Source organism: Lampetra fluviatilis, chromosome 5 (genome assembly GCF_964198595.1).
Source record: "Lampetra fluviatilis chromosome 5, kcLamFluv1.1, whole genome shotgun sequence".
NCBI lineage: Eukaryota > Metazoa > Chordata > Hyperoartia > Petromyzontiformes > Petromyzontidae > Lampetra > Lampetra fluviatilis.
Window position 1 is genome coordinate 19,522,001 of NC_136279.1, and position 19,751 is coordinate 19,541,751.

At 57.9% G+C, this 19,751-nt stretch overlaps 1 protein-coding gene across 1 annotated transcript; it reads left to right on the forward strand.

Annotated features, from left to right (window-relative positions):
• The first annotated feature begins 1,119 nt into the window (after positions 1 to 1,119).
• LOC144932281 (lipopolysaccharide-induced tumor necrosis factor-alpha factor homolog) lies at positions 1,120 to 10,399 on the forward strand. The gene is made up of 3 exons (XM_078856222.1): positions 1,120 to 1,228; positions 2,425 to 2,650; positions 10,294 to 10,399. Exons 1-3 carry the CDS (start codon positions 1,120 to 1,122, stop codon positions 10,397 to 10,399), a joined length of 441 nt encoding a protein of 146 aa, XP_078712348.1.
• Positions 10,400 to 19,751: the final 9,352 nt, after the last annotated feature.

Genomic DNA, 19,751 nt, shown 5'->3' on the forward strand with positions numbered 1-19,751 from the left:
CATGCGTGGGGGGAAAAATCAAATATCTAATATCTTTAGTGAATTTATTTTACTGGTATGAGAACCCAAGTGACTAGAATTCGTCGCATTTGCAAAGAGTGTCACCTGGGTCACCGATACGACAACACGGCGAACAAACTTCACACACAAAATCGGGAGTATAGAGTAGCCGCGTTCCAGAATAAAATCAAAATTACCGCACTTATAGAAATATTAAAACATAAACTCAAAAACGCAATCATCAATAAGTGTGGCTTTAGAAAAAAATGTATATCATCGGCGACGTTTCGGGGAATTGCCCTTCTTCAAAGCACATGGAGAGGCATCTATGCGTGCTACGAAGAAGGACGATCACCAAAAACGTTGCCTTTTATGCATTTTAAGGCCACGGTGTTATTGATGAACGTGTTGAGGTTTTGTACGTTAATTGTGCTTATGCACCACTGCCAATGCAGCATCACCGAACAAATCGCACTCATCTATTTTTTGTATATGAAAAAAAAAATTCCCATGAACGCAAGTGGGCTCAATCAAAATTCTTTCAAAATATGTCTAATTCATATTCACAGCCAGCATTGCACTACCTTGTGTCAGAACATAAAGCCTGGAAGAGAACATCACAGAACTACTGCTGAAGTCACGTCAATTGGAGTGTTAATCCGCGCAAGGGGCACACATATTAGATGCCCGGCAAAGTGTGTTCATTCCTGGTCAATCAAAACAAACCGTTTCATTACACGCAGCTGGAATATCGAAGGCGCACAAATTCAGGATGAAAACCCAAATGAATACCGTGTTGGGTTTCCTGTGCCGTCAACGGTGACTGCGATTGCACCATCAACTTAGACACACAAACCTGGTTAATCTTGGCGCGGGAGGCAGACACCCACAAAGCAAACACAGGCCCCTATCGGCGTCAACTCGGTCCGCGTCATTTACAACCCGACCACATTATTACGCAAAAATCATTGCAATTACTCAAGACAGCACGATAGGGGAGCCCGTAGGTTATTCGTATCCTTCCTCCATCTTCTTCGATCAAATAGCTCGAAAGAGGTCTTCGTCTCCCGTGCGTGCGCGCGCGCTGGTGGGAAGGAGTGCAACAGTCAAGGAGCGGCGATGGCTTCCCCGAATCCGAAGAGCGACCACCACGGCCTCTACCCCATGGAGCAACCACCGGCATACGCGGGCCAGGAGGGCGGCTACCAACCGGCACCAATGCCAGGAGGTGAGTCGCACGAACTCCGGGTGGAGACAGACTTCGGAGATGCCTTGATCGTTGAAGCCGAAATGTCGTTGCCACTGCTGCTCTGCTGTGGGGTTGAGCAAACAGACCTACGTGGGTGGTGTGGCCGCCACCACCACGCCCGGCCGTCTTTGTCTTCCCAGTACCGATGCTTATAAGACACGCCAGCTATTAATTTGAGGCGTCACCGCAGCGCTTGTGTCGAGGCTAGGTGCACCTTGAGGCCGCGTGGCGTGTCGGAAGGCTCGCTGGCAGGTGGTCACGGGACAAGATCCAGGTGCCACGGGTTGTACGTATGTGGAACTTTTTTCACACCGTACGCAGCCAACCGTGCGAATTGGAGGTAGCAGGGGGGGGGGAGAACACAACTCAACACAAAACACCGTTGTAAAGAATTTCGTTTTCAACCTCGATTTCAATGTTCATCGCTCCGGTGGCTTTCTAATATCGAAAGGAAGAGAGCATTCCAGACGGCCGCGCGATGCGGTGACCGCTGTCGTCCGATGGCTAGCCGAAAACCGGAGTTTCGCGCGATGGTTTTTGCTCCTTGGCGAGAGCGGCGAGAGGCTGACAGCCGTGCGCGTTCATTTGTTCTGCGATAACTTTGCGTGCAATGAGCGCGACACGGGTCAGATCTGGCAGATCAGAATCTGAATATTTTATTTATCCCAAAGGAATCAGATGAGCTATAAAGCTCCTTGTTCAGTGAGCGGTGGTGGGGGGGGTTACTGGACACATCTGAACGTTACAACAACAATAGAAACTCACGGCCACGAGTGAAACTGATCTCTACCCTAGATTTGAAGCTTTCGTGACTGCAAGGATTCATACTCTTAGGTTTTTTCGGTAAAGTCACGTAGGTAAAAAATTAATAAAAGTAAAATAAAAATAAAATAAAAATCACGACGTTTCGGAGGCAACACAAGCTTCCGTCTTCAGGTGGAACCGTCACAGCACGATAGCTCACTTGATACAGCTATCGTGCTGTGACGGTTCCACCTGAAGACGGAAGCTGGTGTTGCCTCCGAAACGTCGTGATTTTTATTTTATTTTACTTTTATTAATTTTACTTTTTTACCTACGTGACTTTACCGAAAAAACCTAAGAATATGATCTCTACCCTGTGCCCTCTCTACCCACCCCGTACCATGCCCTAACCGCGTGCACCCGGCTCGCAGCGACCACGGTGTACATGACACAACCGCCGGCGACGGTGGTGCAGCTGCCGCCGGTGTTCACCGCCACCAACACCACGGGGTTAGTGGTGGTGCAGCAGCAGCAGCCCACGTCGTTCTACCCCTTCGTCGCCACGTGTCCGTCGTGCCACCAGGCGGTGCAAACCGAGACGAGCACCCAGCCGGGGCTCCTCACGTGGCTGGTCATGGGCGGCCTCTGTCTGTTCGGGTGAGGCGTCATTGCAGCAGCAGCAGCACCCACCACCACCTCCACCCACACGGAGAGTAGCTGCTGCTGCTGTTGCTGCTGCTGATGCTGCTGTTGCTGCTGTTGTTGTTGCTGTTGCTGCTGTTGTTGTTGCTACTGCTGTTGCTGCTGTTGCTGTTGTTGCTGTTGTTGTTGCTGTTGCTGCTGTTGTTGCTGCAGTTGCTGTTGTTGCTGTTGCTGCTGTTGCTGCTGTTGCTGCTGCTGCTGTTGTTGCTGCTGTTGCGGTTGTTGCAACTACTGTTGCTGTTGTTGCTGCTGTTGCTGCTGCTGTTGTTGTTGCTGCTGTTGCTGCTGTTGTTGCTGCTGTTGTTGCCGCTGTTGTTGCCGCTGTTGTTGCTGCTGCTGTTGTTGCTGTTGTTGCTGCTGTTGCTGCTGTTGCTGCTGCTGCTGAAGTACCGTTGATGACTCTTGGACACCGTTGGTGAGGCACACGTATTTATTCCGTACAAGTAGTCACAACTGTGGACATACAATACTAGAGGGGGTATCGGCCCCCTCACCCGGCTAGCTGGGAATACACTGCTAGCTATCTCTGACCTACCTCCTAGTCCTCCACTAACGGGCTAGGGGAGGCTGTCTGGCCCGACACTGGTAAGTCGGGCTACGGTACCCGGAGTCCCAGAGCACTAGCTCTGGTTCTCGGGACCACGCCGCTGGCTCGGTCCTGCGCGGCCCTGACAAGGGCGGCGTCCCAGGGGAGTCCAGGGCTCTAGCTAGACGATCTTCGGTCTTCACTGGTTTAGCTTTAACATTCTGCCCCGAGCCCTCTGACACATCCCCCTTTATACTCCACCCCCGCTGAGGGGTGGGGCCCCGGGCTGCCTGGTGCGGACGTCGTTGAGAGCACCCCCCCCCCCGTGCACTCACGTAGCCCCGCCCACTGTGTTTGTTTCCCATAAGCTGCCATGCATAACGGCTCTCTCTCTAACACCCCTACATCACCCCCCCCCCCCGCATAGCTTGCAGCCGTCCCGGCTGCCAACATACAAAAAAAAAACGACAATAAAAGCGCATTTACCCCCTGACCGCGCGTGTGCCTCACTATTTTTCAACATAACGCGAAGAGAACAACAACAAGAACCAGAAAACCCCGAAGGGAAAACAACCCGACGCACCCCCCCCCGAATAAATACGAATTCCGTAAAAGCAACGTATATACAAATCGCAAGGAACCCCCAACACACACACAACACAATGTGCCAGGAGCACACCACCGACGCAGCGCACAGTAACCATACACGTGAAAAAAAAAAAAAATTTCTTCTTTTTGTGCATCACAAGAGTCTGCGCATTCTTGCGCGCGTCCTTGCCGCAGGCCCGTCACACGGGGCAACCCCGGATGGCGGACCATCCAGTGGCAGCTGTCCATCTCGAAGTGAGTCTGCGCTTGATGTCGCGAGACCCTCGGCATCCTCCGTAGGGGTTGTTGGGCGGGAGCCCGTCATTCCTGGTGCACCTGGGGGCGGGACAGCCGGCAACACGTCAGGCGAGAGCAGCAGAGACGGACCCTTTGAGTCGGCCGACCCCCCACATGTTTGGCCACGCGTGTGTGGAGTGGGGCCTCGCACCGCAACGAAGGGTTTCAGCCTAGAGGGGTGCACAAACCACCGGCGCTTCCCCCATTTGATGCGAACGCACTGAGGCCGCAAAACCTCGACCACCTCGACGGGGCCCCGCCACGGCCGCACCAGTTTTGAGGAGGTCGCGAGTGGTACCTGGAGACAGTGCAGCCATGCCCTGTCCCCCGGCTTCCACTGTAGCACGTGCGCGCGACCCAGTCTGAGGCGCTCATTCGCTTTCTGACGCCTGTCGGAATTTAGCATGGCAGCATCCCGTGCCTCAGTCAATTTCGCAAGGTTAAATTTAACATGGTCGGCCAATTTAGTTTTTCCCAGCGGCGCGGGGATCTGCAGCTGTGCCCGAACAGGTGGGTCAGGTTCGCGGCCATACATGAGGAAGAAGGGTGAAAATCCCGTCGCAGCATGGGGGGCCAATCTGTATGCTGCCAGGACCCCTTGAATTTGCAAGTCCCAATCGGTCTGTGAGTCCGAAACCTGCTGCGACAACATAGACGTGATGGTTCGATGCAGACGCTCGACCATCCCGTCAGTTTGCGGGTGATAGGGAGAGGTACGAATTTTTTTCGTTCCCAGGAGCTCACAGACCTGTTGGAGGAGTTTGCCGGAAAAATGTTTTCCCTGGTCGGTCAGCAGCCGCTCCGGAGCACCTTTGTCCATGACGTAACCTTGGACAAAGGCCTCCACGATGGCTGCTGCCGACTGGTTGGCCAGGGGCCAGGCCATAGGCCAGCGCGTAAAGTATTCCACCCCGGTCAACAAATATCTATTGTCCCTAGGGGTGGCGGGAAATGGCCCCAGAATATCCAGCGCGACAAGTTCGTTCACTCTGGAGATTCTGATAGACTGCAAAGGCGGGTTTGACTCCCGTGCTGGTGGTTTTCGCTGCGCACACCGAGGGCATGATGCCAACAGATCTGCGACATCCCTCGTCATGCCTGGCCAAAAAAAATCAAGCTGGAGCAAGGCGAGGGTCTTTTGGGTACCCAGGTGGAGGAGGCGCTCATGAGCAGCCCACACCACCCTACCTCGTAACCCAGAAGGGACCACCAGCCGGTGTCGATGGGATTTCCCGTCCCAATGCATCAGCAACCCCGCGTGCATTTCCCATGCGTCGGCATCACCCGTCCCCCGCCCCGCCTCCCCGGCGCGACGACGCGACGCGAGGAGGGAGGTATCCTCCATCTGGAGGCGCCCCCATTCATTAACAGGCAAACCCAGCAGGGAATCTTTTCCCTGTTGTGCGATAGAATTTGGAAGCAATGTTTCGTCGGCGGCGGCGGCCGCCAGGACCGGAACCGGCATGTCCCCTGCTGGCTTGCAACGTCCCGACCCCAGGAGGCATGCACATTCGGAGGTGGTTGGCATGCGCGACAGAGCGTCCGCGTTGGTGTGGCGAACGCCCTTACGGTAGGTGGTTTCGAAATCAAAATCCTGGAGGATCTCCAACCATCGGGACAATTGTCCCGATGGCTGTTGAACCCGCAGGGCGTACTGCAGTGCCGCATGATCTGTGCGGACGGTGAAATGCCGACCGTACAGATATGGGCGATACTGTTGGATGAAATAGACAATTGCCAACAGTTCCCTACGGGTGACACAATATCTTTGCTCCGCTGGAGACAACACCCGACTGCCGTACGCAACCACCCGTTCCACGCCGTCAACCACCTGGGAAAGCACGCCCCCAATACCCGTCTTGCTCGCATCGGTGTCGAGCAAAAATGGTTCCGAAAAATCTGGGTAAATCAAGGGAGGAGCTTTTACCAGGGCGTCCCAAATGGAGCAGAAAGCAGCCTCCTCCTCCTGACCCCAGTGGAACCGAACCCCGTTTGATGTTAAAGCGTGTAGGGGTTTGGCAATCGTCGCAAAATCAGCGACGAACCGTCGGTAATACGACGCAAAGCCAATGAAACTCCTGACCTCTCCCACCGAGGTGGGAGTCGGCCAGGAGCTGACACACTGCGTTTTGGCGGGATCGGTAGCAATACCTGAGCACCCCACGATGTGCCCCAAATAACGCACCGAATCGCGTAACAAATGACATTTTTGGGGTTTGAATTTCAAATTAGCAGCCCGCATCTTTAGGAAAACCGCCCGCAACCTCTGGAGATGTTCGTCAAAAGTTTTACTAAAGACGATAACGTCATCCAAATAAATCAGGCACGACTCCCATTGCAATCCAGCCAAAACCAATTCCATCAAACGCTGGAAAGTTGCCGGCGCTGAGTGTAAGCCCATCGGCAACCGGTTGAATTGGAACAGGCCGTGCGGTGTACGGAAAGCAGTTTTAGGCTTTGAATCATCGTCCAGAGGAAGCTGCCAGAATCCCGAAAATAAATCCAGTGTGGAGAAGAATCGCGCTCCCGCCAAGGCGTCCAGCGATTCGTCCATCCGTGGGAGCGGGTATGCGTCGGCAACCGAAATTTTGTTAAGGCGCCGAAAATCAACGCAAAACCACAACGAGCCGTCCTGCTTTTTAACCAGGACGATCGGCGCTCCCCAAGGGCTGGTGGAAGGAGAAATGATGTCGGCGGCTAACATGTCATCAATAGCCGATTTGACATGGTCCTTTTCGGCGGGACTTAACCGAAACGGATTCTGGCGTATTGGCGCGCTGTCACCCGTGTCAATATGGTGACGCAGCAGATGAGTGCAACCCAAATCGTATTTGTCCCGACTGAAAACGTCGGAAAATTCCCGCAGTAGCGTTCTAAGCTGTTGGCGCTCTGAATTTGACAGGTCCGTCGATCCCGCACAAAGCGCATCGAGCCACCCTCCATCGATGTCCGAATGTGGGTGCGGCCGGGGAGCAGTGCCGACGTGATTCGCAACAGGTTCCTCGCAGGGCACCGGCGTCGCGTGAGCAAGCACCGTCCCTTGAGGAACTACCACTGTCTGCGACCCCACATTGAGGATCGCGATGAAAGGGTCCCCGTCCCCTCTTACGACGGTCTGGGCCGGAATCAAATGAGGTCCACTAACCCCGGCCCTAGATGGTCCCAGCAGAATTCCCTGGTCCCCAATGCCCTCAGCGAAGGGCCGACGAAGTTTTAGAGGCACCAACATTTGAGCTCCCGGCGGCACACGAACTGTTTTAACGACGAACGCTGGTACTGTTACGAACGCCGTCCGAGCCGCAGTAGGGGAAAGCAGGAACGCCATGCGTCGTCCCGACGGGAGCTCAATGCATCCCTGGTCTATTAAAATCCGAATCGGCATTTTGCCCAAGAAGTCCGTCCCCAGCAGGCACGGAACCGCCAGCGAGGAGGACACAAAAATCGGGCCCGACAATTTGATATCCCCGATACAAATTTGCGCTCGAATCTGTCCAATGATGCCAAGAGAGCCCCCGTTAGCAGCATAGAATGGGACGTTAACCGGCAGTAAAGGACGGCTCTGGACAGGTAGAATATTGTAAATGAGTTCGGAAATGATGGTCGCCGATGCCCCCGTATCGACCAGGATGCGTACCTCCACCCCGTCAATGTGTCCCACCACGGCCGACGACCCCGACGACGCGGCCACAACGCGATGGGCCAACATGGATCACTGCCTGGGTTCGATTTGAGTCCCCATAGTGGTGCGTGTTGGCCCGTCGCAGCGCAATGTCGGCCCCCCGTTCGTTGCGGTGTGCGAGTGTGTGACGAGTGTGTGCTTGGGCCAAACATGAGGGGTGCCGCGACTCGCCGGATTATGTTGATGGAGCTTGGGAGGAGGAGGGCCGGCGTCCTGTCGAGGCGTCGTCCCGCGCTGCCGAGGAGAGCGGCACCCCGAGGCGACATGGCCCCGGACGCCGCAGTTGAAGCAACGCGGGAGCGCCGGCGGCGATGACGGACGGTCGAAGCAGCTCGACCCATCCCGGCCCGACCGTGCTCCCGTCCCCTGCTGCTGTCGACAGTCGACGGCGTAAACCTCCTCCGCCGGGAAGGTGGCTGCAGCCACCGCACGCCCGGCCGCTGCCCTGCTGGCTTTCCGACGCTGTGACAGCAGGTTGGCGTGGAGGAGCCGCGCAGCCTGGAGGGAACTCATCTCCGTGTCCTCCTGTGCAACGACGGCGATGTCCAGGTCGTCTGCCAGCAGGAGGATTTTTTCTGTGACCATGGCGTCCACGCCGTCGTCGTCCATTCGAGGGAAGGCCGTCTTCGCCAGTGCCAGGAGACTCGTCCTGTACGCCAGGGGCGACTCCTTTGCACCCCGCTGGCGATCGTAAAACTGCTGCCTGCATTCCGCTGAAGGTCCGTAGACCCCGGCCAGCAACTGCAGCGCCATCTGTAGCGTGGAGCGCTTCTCCCTCGGCGCCGATGTAAGGGCGGCGAGTGCGTCGCTGTCGAGGAGCGCCGGCAGCGCGCAGAGAGCCTCAGCATCCGACCAGCGTGCCATTTCTTGGTGGGCGAGGAAGCGTCGCTGGAAGCCGCCCCAGTCGCCCTCCGCGCCAACAAACTCTTTGAGCGGAGGCAGCCGTTGGTGCAGCGCAGCGGTCGCCATGGAAGCTCGCAGGCTGCTGTCCCCGTAACTCGGCTGCGCTTCGGCGCGAACGGCAGATGGTATCGCCTGTCGCAGCCGTGATGACGCTCCCTCCGCTGGCGGTGACGCGGCAGCCCCAGCGAGAGCGATGTTGGACCCGATGTTCAGGCCGGCCACGCCCTCAGCAGCTGCTGCGGCGATGGCGGGAGATTCAAAGTTTGAATCCGTTGAGATGGCGGGAAGGCGCATCGGACGTCGGTTCTCCTCGCCCCGTGGTGGTCCACCAGCCCCCAGCCGCGTGATGTGTTCGAGTGTGGCAGCAGCGGCGTAAAGCAGCTCCGCCAGCCTCGCGTGAGCCAGCCTCAACCCTTCTGATGGCGGCTCCTCTTCATCCTTATGCCCCGGTAAGAATGCGTCCGGCCCCGGCTGCACGATGTCTTGTTGAGCCGTCTCGGGCTCGACAATTTCAGCGGTGTCCTCCACCTGCGGTACTCCGGCTCGAGCTGTCCGGCGCGTGTCCATGTTCGTAGTTGTTCTGACACCAGATGAAGTACCGTTGATGACTCTTGGACACCGTTGGTGAGGCACACGTATTTATTCCGTACAAGTAGTCACAACTGTGGACATACAATACTAGAGGGGGTATCGGCCCCCTCACCCGGCTAGCTGGGAATACACTGCTAGCTATCTCTGGCCTACCTCCTAGTCCTCCACTAACGGGCTAGGGGAGGCTGTCTGGCCCGACACTGGTAAGTCGGGCTACGGTACCCGGAGTCCCAGAGCACTAGCTCTGGTTCTTGGGACCACGCCGCTGGCTCGGTCCTGCGCGGCCCTGACAAGGGCGGCGTCCCAGGGGAGTCCAGGGCTCTAGCTAGACGATCTTCGGTCTTCACTGGTTTAGCTTTAACATTCTGCCCCGAGCCCTCTGACACATCCCCCTTTATACTCCACCCCCGCTGAGGGGTGGGGCCCCGGGCTGCCTGGTGCGGACGTCGTTGAGAGCACCCCCCCCCGTGCACTCACGTAGCCCCGCCCACTGTGTTTGTTTCCCATAAGCTGCCATGCATAACGGCTCTCTCTCTAACACCCCTACACTGCTGCTCTTGCTGTTGCTGCTGTTGTTGCTGCTGTTGTTGCAGCTACTGTTGCTGCTGTTGCTGTTGTTGCTGTTGTTGTTGCTGCTGTTGTTGCTGCTGTTGCTGCTGCTGTTTGCTTCGTGGCAGTGCTCCAGAAAATAAATACATGTGGTATTAGACGGCTGGGCCAGGGCGTGTTTGCATCTCCTCCCCCCTCCCATCTTTCTCCCCCCCTCCACCATCTCTCCCATCACCCCCCCCATCACCCCTCCCATCCCCACCACGAACCCGCATCCCCATCACCCCCCCTCCCATCCCTCGCCAAATCCCCACCATCACACCACGAGCTCTCCGTTCCCACAGACTGTGGCTGTCGTTCCTTCCCGTCACCTGCCCCCCCCGCCCGCCCCCAACACAGCACCCATCTCTCCAACCCACCCTCCCCTCCTCCTCCTCCTTCACGTCTCTCCCCATCTCGCCCCAGGCTGTGGCTGTGCGTGTGGATTCCGCTCGTCGTGGACTCGTGCAAGGACGTGGAGCATCGCTGCGCCAACTGCAAGATGTACATCACCACGTCGCACAGGATGTGATCGCTCCATCCACACGGAGCGCACGCACGCAGACACGACAGCTCACGTGCAGACACGCGCGCAATCTAATTCAGTCGATCTCCATCGACGCTGCCGCCGAGTGGAGGTTCTACACCGCAGCTGTCATGCCGCCGCCACGAAGCCGTTCAGCAGGCGCCCCATCTAAGACCTCGCCACCACCAAGCGACGGAGCCGACCCCGCGTCCCCCTCACCTCACCTCACACGAACACACCCGCACGCATTCCCCCCCCCCCATAGAGCTCCGTGGGGAGGTCATCTGGCCGACCGGTTTTTATCCGAGAAGCCCTTATCGGGATTAAACTTTCACGGTTTCCGGCGACCAGGGAATTGGACGACCTCCCCCGACGCTACTTTGCACCGCGGCGCTGCGACCGGCCTTAAGGTTGCAAGGTCGCAGCGAGGGGCCACTCGGCCACCGCGGGTGAAACGCATCTCACACACCCCACACACGCAAGTATCGACGGGGCAGGCAGAGGGAATAAGCATTGTGATGGAGGAGCATCATTAGAAAACACGCAGCGCATCTGAATTGCATAATCAGGCACCCCCGCACAGGGAGCGGAGGGACGGCATAATTACGCGTGGGCACGCAGGCACCATTGTTAGGGGAGTTAAAGGATAAGGCTGTTAGTATGAGTAATCGGGAGAGCGGGGTCACGCGGGGAGCCGTGCACAAATTCCCATGGCGCACCTTTGTGACGGACGCCGCCGCATAAACTGCGATAATGGGGGGGGGCCTGCGTGAGAAAGGGATTGATTGGAATTTGCGCCGCGCAGGTTGAGCATTAATTAGCATATCAAAAGCGGATTGATTGGAATTTGCGCCGCGCAGGTTGAGCATTAAGTAGCATATCAAAAGCGCCCGGAACGGCGGTGCGCATGCGAGAGGGTCGCGAGCCTATTGTCCAGAGCCGCATTCCCTTTGAGGTAGGGAGGATAAATGGGGAGCGCAAAGGGGAAATCGCTCTCTTGCTCCGAGAAGCCAACGTCCAGGACTGCCCCAGCTCTGCCCTCCGGACGTCCGTGCGACGTGTCGAGGCAAGCAGCGAGGAAAACCCACGGAACGTCGAGTGCCTCAAACCGTGAGTAAGGAGGTAAAAGTGTTTCGTGAACGATAAATAGGGAATAGGTTCCGGGTTAGTAGAGTAGGCAGCCTCGTCGATTCATACTGACTCAACAACCAGTCCCACGTAGCAGACAATAAATCATTAATAGCTGATCGTGGCCTCGTGTGATCTCGTGTTATAAGTGTGAACGCGTGTGGTACTGTGTATGCGTAAGCTCGCGGCGTGCGTAATCGGCGTACCCCAGGTGCGCGATCATAACGTGAGCGGCGAGCGCGGCGCAGAGCGGCGCAAGAGTGGGTATCGCGTGTGGAGCTGTATGTGCGTGTGCGCGCACGTTCACGACGTGTATAATACAGGTGCGCGATCCTAGCGTGAGTGGTCAGGGTTGAGTGAGTGCCGCGCAGAGCTGTGTGTGGGTGTGCACGTACGTAATTAACCATGCCTACTACGTGGACCCGCGGGGGAGGGGAATCCTGGAGCGACGGCTCTCACCCCATGGGTGAAGAACCCAGCAGCGGTTCGCCCAGCAGCGAGGGGGCGAGTAATGAGGTTAACCCGGCCGTTAGGGGTACCGAGGGAGGGATCTCGGGGGCTAGCGACCCTCACATATTGGTGTCAGAAACGGGACGATCCCCCGCACACCCAAGGGAAAGAGGCCCCCCAACCCAGATGAAAATCAAATGCACATTTACGGGCAAAGGAATTCCATCATGGAAATCGTTTGCCCGCAGCATCAGAGGGGCTAAAAAAGTTAATGGGTGGTCAGATGAGGAGGCGTTGCAGCAGTTAGAGTTACATTTAGATGGGCGGGCAGCTGACTTTGTGGAAGCTTTGCCCGCAAGCGCACAAAATCAGTGGGAAAAATTAACGTGCGAACTCGAACGGCGCTTCGGCGCCTATGACGAGGAGGATGTGCAGGCGGCCTTAGAGGCACGCCGTCGCCAACCCGGCGAGGATCTGCGAGATTACGCCGAGGATGTACGCATGTTGACCCAGCTCGCGTACCCAGAGTACGAGGCCAAAATAATTGAGGGCCTCGCCGCCGGTAAAATCCAACGATATTTGGCACGCACCCCGTGGTGGCAGCCAAATGTAGACGGTGCACGCCTCTCCTTTAACACCCTCGTCGAGCGCGCGCGAAAATGCGAGAAACTCTCAGGTGAGCACGCGCAGCCTCGAGGGAGGGGACGAGAGTGCGCCGTGGCGAGCCTACTCTCCGACGAGGAGGAAGAGATCGCCATCGCAGTAAGGGGACGGGCAAGGGAGCCCCAGAGACCCAGCGAGACCACCCCAGGGTGGGTAGCCGGGTTACAGGCTGGCATAGGAGATATAGCGAATAAAAATATGACCAAGCTGCAGTCCTCCGTTGAGGCCATCCAGTCCGAGATGGGGGAGCTGCGCGCCACGGTGGGAGGGCTAACGGGAAGGGTAACCCAACTAGAGGTGGAGTCCAGGCAGCGACAAACTGGGAGAGGGAGCGGGCAGGGGGCCCACTACAGAGCCGCCCCCCCTCCCCGGGCATGTTATATGTGCGATCGCCGAGGGCATCTAGTGAGGGACTGTCCTGAAAGCACCCGAGCTAGGCAGACGCGGGGGTTAAACTCCAACGCCCCCTAGAGAGCGGACCAACTAGGGGTGCAATCGACGCGGTCCCGATACAAATAGACGATGATGAGAATAATGGCGAGCGAGTGATCTCCACACAGGTTCCAGCAACAACGCCCACGGAAACGGTGACTCCTGGCGACTGGCTACGGGAGCTGGTGGCAGGGATCACGGGGGCCACGTCGCTGGTGGAAGGGGAGGTAAACGGAGTGGGTACCCGAATCCTGCTGGACACGGGGGCGGTGGCCTCGCTCGTGAGCGCAGCGCACTGCAGCGCGATCGGGGTCGACGTGCGTCACCTGCAGGCACCGGACCGCGCGCTGCACACGGCGAGCGGAGCCGGAATGGGGCTGCTGGGGAGAGCCACCCTAGAGGTCCGCATAGGCAGTCAGGTGTGCACCCAGGAGTTCTACGTGTCGAGTGCGTTGTGTCACGAGTGTATCGCAGGTACCGACCTCTTAGAACGGCTAGGACTCAACGTGCAACCCCGCCAGCGATGCGCCACCATGGAGAGCAACGGCGAGCGGATACCGTTCTTGGGACGAGAACCGACGCGCCCCCGCTTCGCACCTGTGGCCGCTATCCTGGCGACGGCAGTTACCATCGGCCCGCTCACCGAGATGCTGGTGCCGGTGGCAACATCCCCCACCGACCCCACGCTCCGACCATCAGGAGAGGTAATGCTAACTCCTCACCCGGAGTTGGCAAAACGGTATGGGGTCGTGGGATCCGCCACGTTGGTAAACGCAGATGGGGACCGATTGTTTATGCGGATGTTTAACCCCCACAGTACCCCAGCGATACTGCGGCGGCGCACCCCGATAGCCACCGTACACCCCCTGCACACACGCCACTCTAACGACTCGGTGTTCGCACTCTGGGCTGAGGACCCCGGTCGTTCTGAGGGTGACCAGGACCTGGCCTGGCGAGTCGGCCCGACTCCCCGAGTCGAGGTCATTCCCCTGCTCGACGCGTTACATGTACCATGGGCGGATTTACCTAAGGGAGAGGCCGATCGGCTGCGCGAGTTACTGCGGGAGTACGCCGACGTATTCAGTGAACACGACTCGGACGTGGGTCGGACCGATCTTGTTAAGCACCAAATTGACACCGGTGCAGCCCGACCCATCAAACTCCCTGCGTACCGAGTGGGCGCACCCGAACGCGCCCAAATCAAAGCGGCAGTTGGGGACATGCTTCGCGATAACATAATTCAGCCCTCGGCGAGCCCCTGGTCAGCCCCAGTGGTACTAGTGACGAAAAAGGATGGGTCAACCCGGTTCTGCGTCGATTACCGTAAACTAAATGCAGTCACGCTCGGCGATGCCTTCCCCATACCCCGCATCGACGACACCTTCGACAGCCTCGCTGGAGCGCGATATTTTTCCACCCTCGATCTCGCGTCCGGGTACTGGCAGGTGGAGATGGCGGAGGAGGATCGGCCGAAAACCGCATTCACCACCCCGATGGGGCTATTCGAGTTTCGAGTACTCCCGTTCGGACTCACCAATGCGCCCGTGACGTTCCAGCGGCTGATGGAGTTGGTGATGCGGGGCTTGCAATGGGAACAGTGCCTGATTTACTTGGACGATGTGATAGTGTTCAGTAGATCTTTGTCTGAGCATTGGTCTAGGCTTCGAGAGGTGTTCCAGCGACTGCGAGCAGCTCATCTCAAGCTCAAGCCACGTAAGTGTTACATCGCACAACGCGAGGTGGGGTACCTCGGGCATCGCGTCAGCGAGGCAGGTGTGCACACCGATCCGGAGAAGGTACGCGCCGTAGTGGAGTGGCCACGGCCAAGGAATCTGACGGAGATCAGATCATTTTTGGGGCTCGCCACCTATTATCGTCGATTTGTAAAGGGATTCAGCGAGATTGCACGCCCCCTCACCCAACTCACCTCCCCTAAGCACCCCTACCAGTGGACGGGGGCCTGCCAGACGGCCTTCACCACTCTCAAAGACCACCTCACCCACGCCCCCACCCTCGCTTTCCCTGATTTTACCACCGATTTTATTTTGGACACCGACGCCTGCAGCAGCGGGCTGGGCGCGGTGTTGTCACAGGTACAGGATGGGACGGAACGAGTCATCGCGTACGCCAGCCGGACCTTGAGTGGGGCCGAGCTTAACTATTGCGTGACCCGCCAAGAGTTGTACGCCGTGATTTTCGCATGTAAGCAGTTCCAGCCGTATTTGTACGGCAGGAAATGTCGCGTACGCACTGACCATTATGCTCTGCAGTTCCTTCTTACATTCAAGGAGCCGCGGGGGCAGATGGCCCGGTGGTTGGCGCAGTTGCAGGAGTACAACCTGCAAATCGAGTATCGGGCTGGCCGGACGCATGCAAACGCGGACGCCTTGTCGAGGCGACCCACGGTGGACGCCGAGACAAGGGCGGAGGAGGCCTGCCCGTGCTTCACGGGGGGACGCTGCCGGCAGGCAACGGACCCCCGAGCGGCCGCGGCCACTGACCCCCCCCCAGCGAGAGAAAGTGCAGTGTGCGCCACAGAGGCCCTCACAGGTGGCACCGAGGATCCCGTCGACCGCACGGCAAGCGCGGGACCCGCGGCTCGGGACCCGATCGGACGGATCCAGGAGGACGTCGGCTGCGCCTTCCCGGGCCTGAACGACGAGCAGCTGAGACAGACCCAGCAGCGAGATCCCGATCTGGCGGCAGTGGAGGCGGCACTGCGGGAGGAAAAGAGCGCCCTACCAGGACCCTGGAGCGGTTTGTATGCCCGGTTGTGTGTGCAGAACGGAGTGGTACGGGAGTTAACCGAGGCCAGCCAGCCGGGGTGCATCTGTGTTCCTGCCCAGGTGCGACCCCAGCTGCTTCGGCTGGTGCATGACCACCCACTCGGGGGCCACGATGGGGAACGACGCACTCGAGAGGCCCTGCGTCGCCAGTATCTCTGGCCCAAATTGGCACAAGACGTGGCGGCCTGGGTACAGGGCTGCCGCGCCTGTCAGCAGTGCGGGCCGAAACCGGCACGATACCAGGTACCCCTAAGGCCGTTCCGCGTCAGCCGCACGAATCAGCTGGTCGGGATTGACCTACAGGGGCCATTCCCGCGATCCCATCGAGGCAACCGATATATCCTAGTCGCAGTAGAGTATTTCACCCGCTACCCCGTGGCAGTGGCCATCCCTGATAAAACGGCCTTGGTGGTGGCCCGGGCATTCGTGGAACACTACGTACTTAAGCACGAGATCCCAGAACGAGTCCTCACCGACCAGGGTAGCGAGTTCGAGGCCGAGTTGTTCCAGGCACTGTGCCGAGAGTTCGGAATCCAGAAGGACCGAACCACAGCGTACCACCCCCAAGCGAACGGTATGGTGGAGCGCATGAATCAGACCCTAGCGGGGAAACTCAAACGTATGGCGGCCGCAAATCAACGGGATTGGGACGAACACCTCCCCTACGCCCTTTTCGCCTACGCCACGACCGTACACACGTCCTGACAGGCGCTAAGGTGTGGCTACACACCCCTCGCGTCGGGGCCGGGCAGGTGGGGAAACTGACGACCTACTGGCGAGGACCCTGGACCGTGGTGCGACAGATCTCCCCCTGGACGGTACTAATTTATGGCGGGGAGAGGGATCGAGAGACGGTGGTCAACGTCCGCCGCTTAAAACCGTGGAAAGCGGCCCCGGCGAGAGAGAACCCCGTCACCCGAAGGCCCCGAAATCCCGGAGTACCCGCACCCCTCGTGTTGGGGGGCCTCGCACCCTACATGGGCCCCGCCGGGCCCCCGAGACGCCCCGACCCCGCCAGGGGACGGCGCGGACGACGGCCCCTAAACCCCTCCGCTTCTGAGTTTGTACCCCAGCCCGCAGGTACCGAGGTACAGGGAGAGCCGCTGGAGTGGAGGAGGAGGCCGCCGCAGGAGCTGCAGAGGACGGAGCCACCCACCCCGAGACCAGCCACGAGGGCCGGACGGACCCCCCGGACCCCGCAGCGTTTCCTCGTGGGCGCGGCTCAAGCAAGGTGCTCCAGTCAACCCGGGACGGGGACCAGCACCTCGGGGGGCTATGTCATGCCGCCGCCATGAAGCCGTTCAGCAGGCGCCCCATCTAAGACCTCGCCACCACCAAGCGACGGAGCCGACCCCGCGTCCCCCTCACCTCACCTCACACGAACACACCCGCACGCATTCCCCCCCCCCCCATAGAGCTCCGTGGGGAGGTCACCTGGCCGACGGGTTTTTATCCGAGAAGCCCTTATCGGGATTAAACTTTCACGGTTTCCGGCAACCAGGGAATTGGACGACCTCCCCCGACGCTACTTTGCACCGCGGCGCTGCGACCGGCCTTAAGGTTGCAAGGTCGCAGCGAGGGGCCACTCGGCCACCGCGGGTGAAACGCATCTCACACACCCCACACACGCAAGTATCGACGGGGCAGGCAGAGGGAATAAGCATTTTGATGGAGGAGCATCATTAGAAAACACGCAGCGCATCTGAATTGCATAATCAGGCACCCCCGCACAGGGAGCGGAGGGACGGCATAATTACGCGCGGGCACGCAGGCACCATTGTTAGGGGAGTTAAAGGATAAGGCTGTTAGTATGAGTAATCGGGAGAGCGGGGTCACGCGGGGAGCCGTGCACAAATTCCCACGGCGCACCTTTGTGACGGACGCCGCCGCATAAACTGCAATAATGGGGGGGGGGGCCTGCGTGAGAAAGGGATTGATTGGAATTTGCGCCGCGCAGGTTGAGCATTAATTAGCATATCAAAAGCGGATTGATTGGAATTTGCGCCGCGCAGGTTGAGCATTAAGTAGCATATCAAAAGCGCCCGGAACGGCGGTGCGCATGCGAGAGGGTCGCGAGCCTATTGTCCAGAGCCGCATTCCCTTTGAGGTAGGGAGAATAAATGGGGAGAGCAAAGGGGAAATCGCTCTCTTGCTCCGAGAAGCCAACGTCCAGGACTGCCCCAGCTCTGCCCTCCGGACGTCCGTGCGACGTGTCGAGGCAAGCAGCGAGGAAAACCCACGGAACGTCGAGTGCCTCAAACCGTGAGTAAGGAGGTAAAAGTGTTTCGTGAACGATAAATAGGGAATAGGTTCCGGGTTAGTAGAGTAGGCAGCCTCGTCGATTCATACTGACTCAACAACCAGTCCCACGTAGCAGACAATAAATCATTAATAGCTGATCGTGGCCTCGTGTGATCTCGTGTTATAAGTGTGAACGTGTGTGGTACTGTGTATGCGTAAGCTCGCGGCGTGCGTAATCGGCGTACCCCAGGTGCGCGATCATAACGTGAGCGGCGAGCGCGGCGCAGAGCGGTGCAAGAGTGGGTATCGCGTGTGGAGCTGTATGTGCGTGTGCGCGCACGTTCACGACGTGTATAATACAGGTGCGCGATCCTAGCGTGAGTGGTCAGGGTTGAGTGAGTGCCGCGCAGAGCTGTGTGTGGGTGTGCGCGTACATAATTAACCATGCCTACTACGCGGACCCGCGGGGGAGGGGAATCCTGGAGCGACGGCTCTCACCCCATGGGTGAAGAACCCAGCAGCGGTTCGCCCAGCAGCGAGGGGGCGAGTAATGAGGTTAACCCGGCCGTTAGGGGTACCGAGGGAGGGATCTCGGGGGCTAGCGACCCTCACACAGCCACAGAAGTTGGTGGAAATACTACAACAACAGTAATAATAATATTATTAATTACGGTCACTTACAGATCTTTTACACGTCACTGCTAGATGAAGCCCACACTCCCCTCCCCACACCCTGTCAGTAATTCGCGTGAGAAAACCATGCGGAGAATAGGATGAGTGTGTTGTAAAACTTGATCTTATCCGTAAACACACACACACACACACAAACGCGGATTACAGGAGTTGTCTTTACGGATCAATTCGTGGCCACGGATATTAGAGTAGTCTCACCGCATGCTTTGATTGCAGAGGAATTATTAAGTAAAAAAACACATGCGCTTCTTGTGACGTTTTAAATGTGTATCATCATTCCATAATCACTCTGAATTTTTCCCAGCCTTAAAGTCGCATTGTTGCGTCACGTGGCCAACCTACTCTGCTTGCATCGTTACCAAGTGATTACAATTGTATAAACCATCATCAGAAGGTCACGCAAGACCCGAGCGCACGGCTCCGAACGTTGATCTCCCCAATCGCTAGCCATGTGCGTCTGCGACTATGCTCGTTTAAATTCCCCCCTCCCCCACCCCCTAGCCCCTGACACGTCACAAGTCTCCAACGCGTCACGTGATAATATGCAAATCACCCATCTCCCCTCCAAGCCGTAGCAACACCCGATAGCTCGGGCAGACGCCGACTCGGCCTTAAACGAGTGCGTGGAGCGATGTGTGAGCATCGCAAACTCGGGAGACAAAGGCGGCCGGGCGTGGTGCTGGCCACCTACCCCCCTCGTGTGCCGTCCCGGCCTTCATTCGGTGCTACTCGCGAACAGCGCTTGCCCCAACAGTCTGTTCAGGCTACACGGGGCGATGGCGATGATCTGTGTCTTTGTCGACCACGTGCACGCGCATGCGGAGAGAATTACCTTCCCATCTATAATACAAGTCGCGTATGTCAATTGTCAATAATCACATCGTGATTCACCTGCACGTGTTTGTGTACATTGTGTTTGTGTACATTGGCCGCGATCGTTACACGTGTAATGGTGTAAATACTGC

Excerpts from the sequence above, each read along its gene's own strand:
- LOC144932281 (XM_078856222.1), top strand. The coding sequence starts at position 1,120 with ATGGCTTCCCCGAATCCGAAGAGCGACCACCACGGCCTCTACCCCATG. Across the intron at positions 1,229-2,424 it reads ACCGGCACCAATGCCAGGAG|CGACCACGGTGTACATGACA; the intron begins GTGAGTCGCACG and ends CCCGGCTCGCAG. Across the intron at positions 2,651-10,293 it reads GGCGGCCTCTGTCTGTTCGG|GCTGTGGCTGTGCGTGTGGA; the intron begins GTGAGGCGTCAT and ends ATCTCGCCCCAG.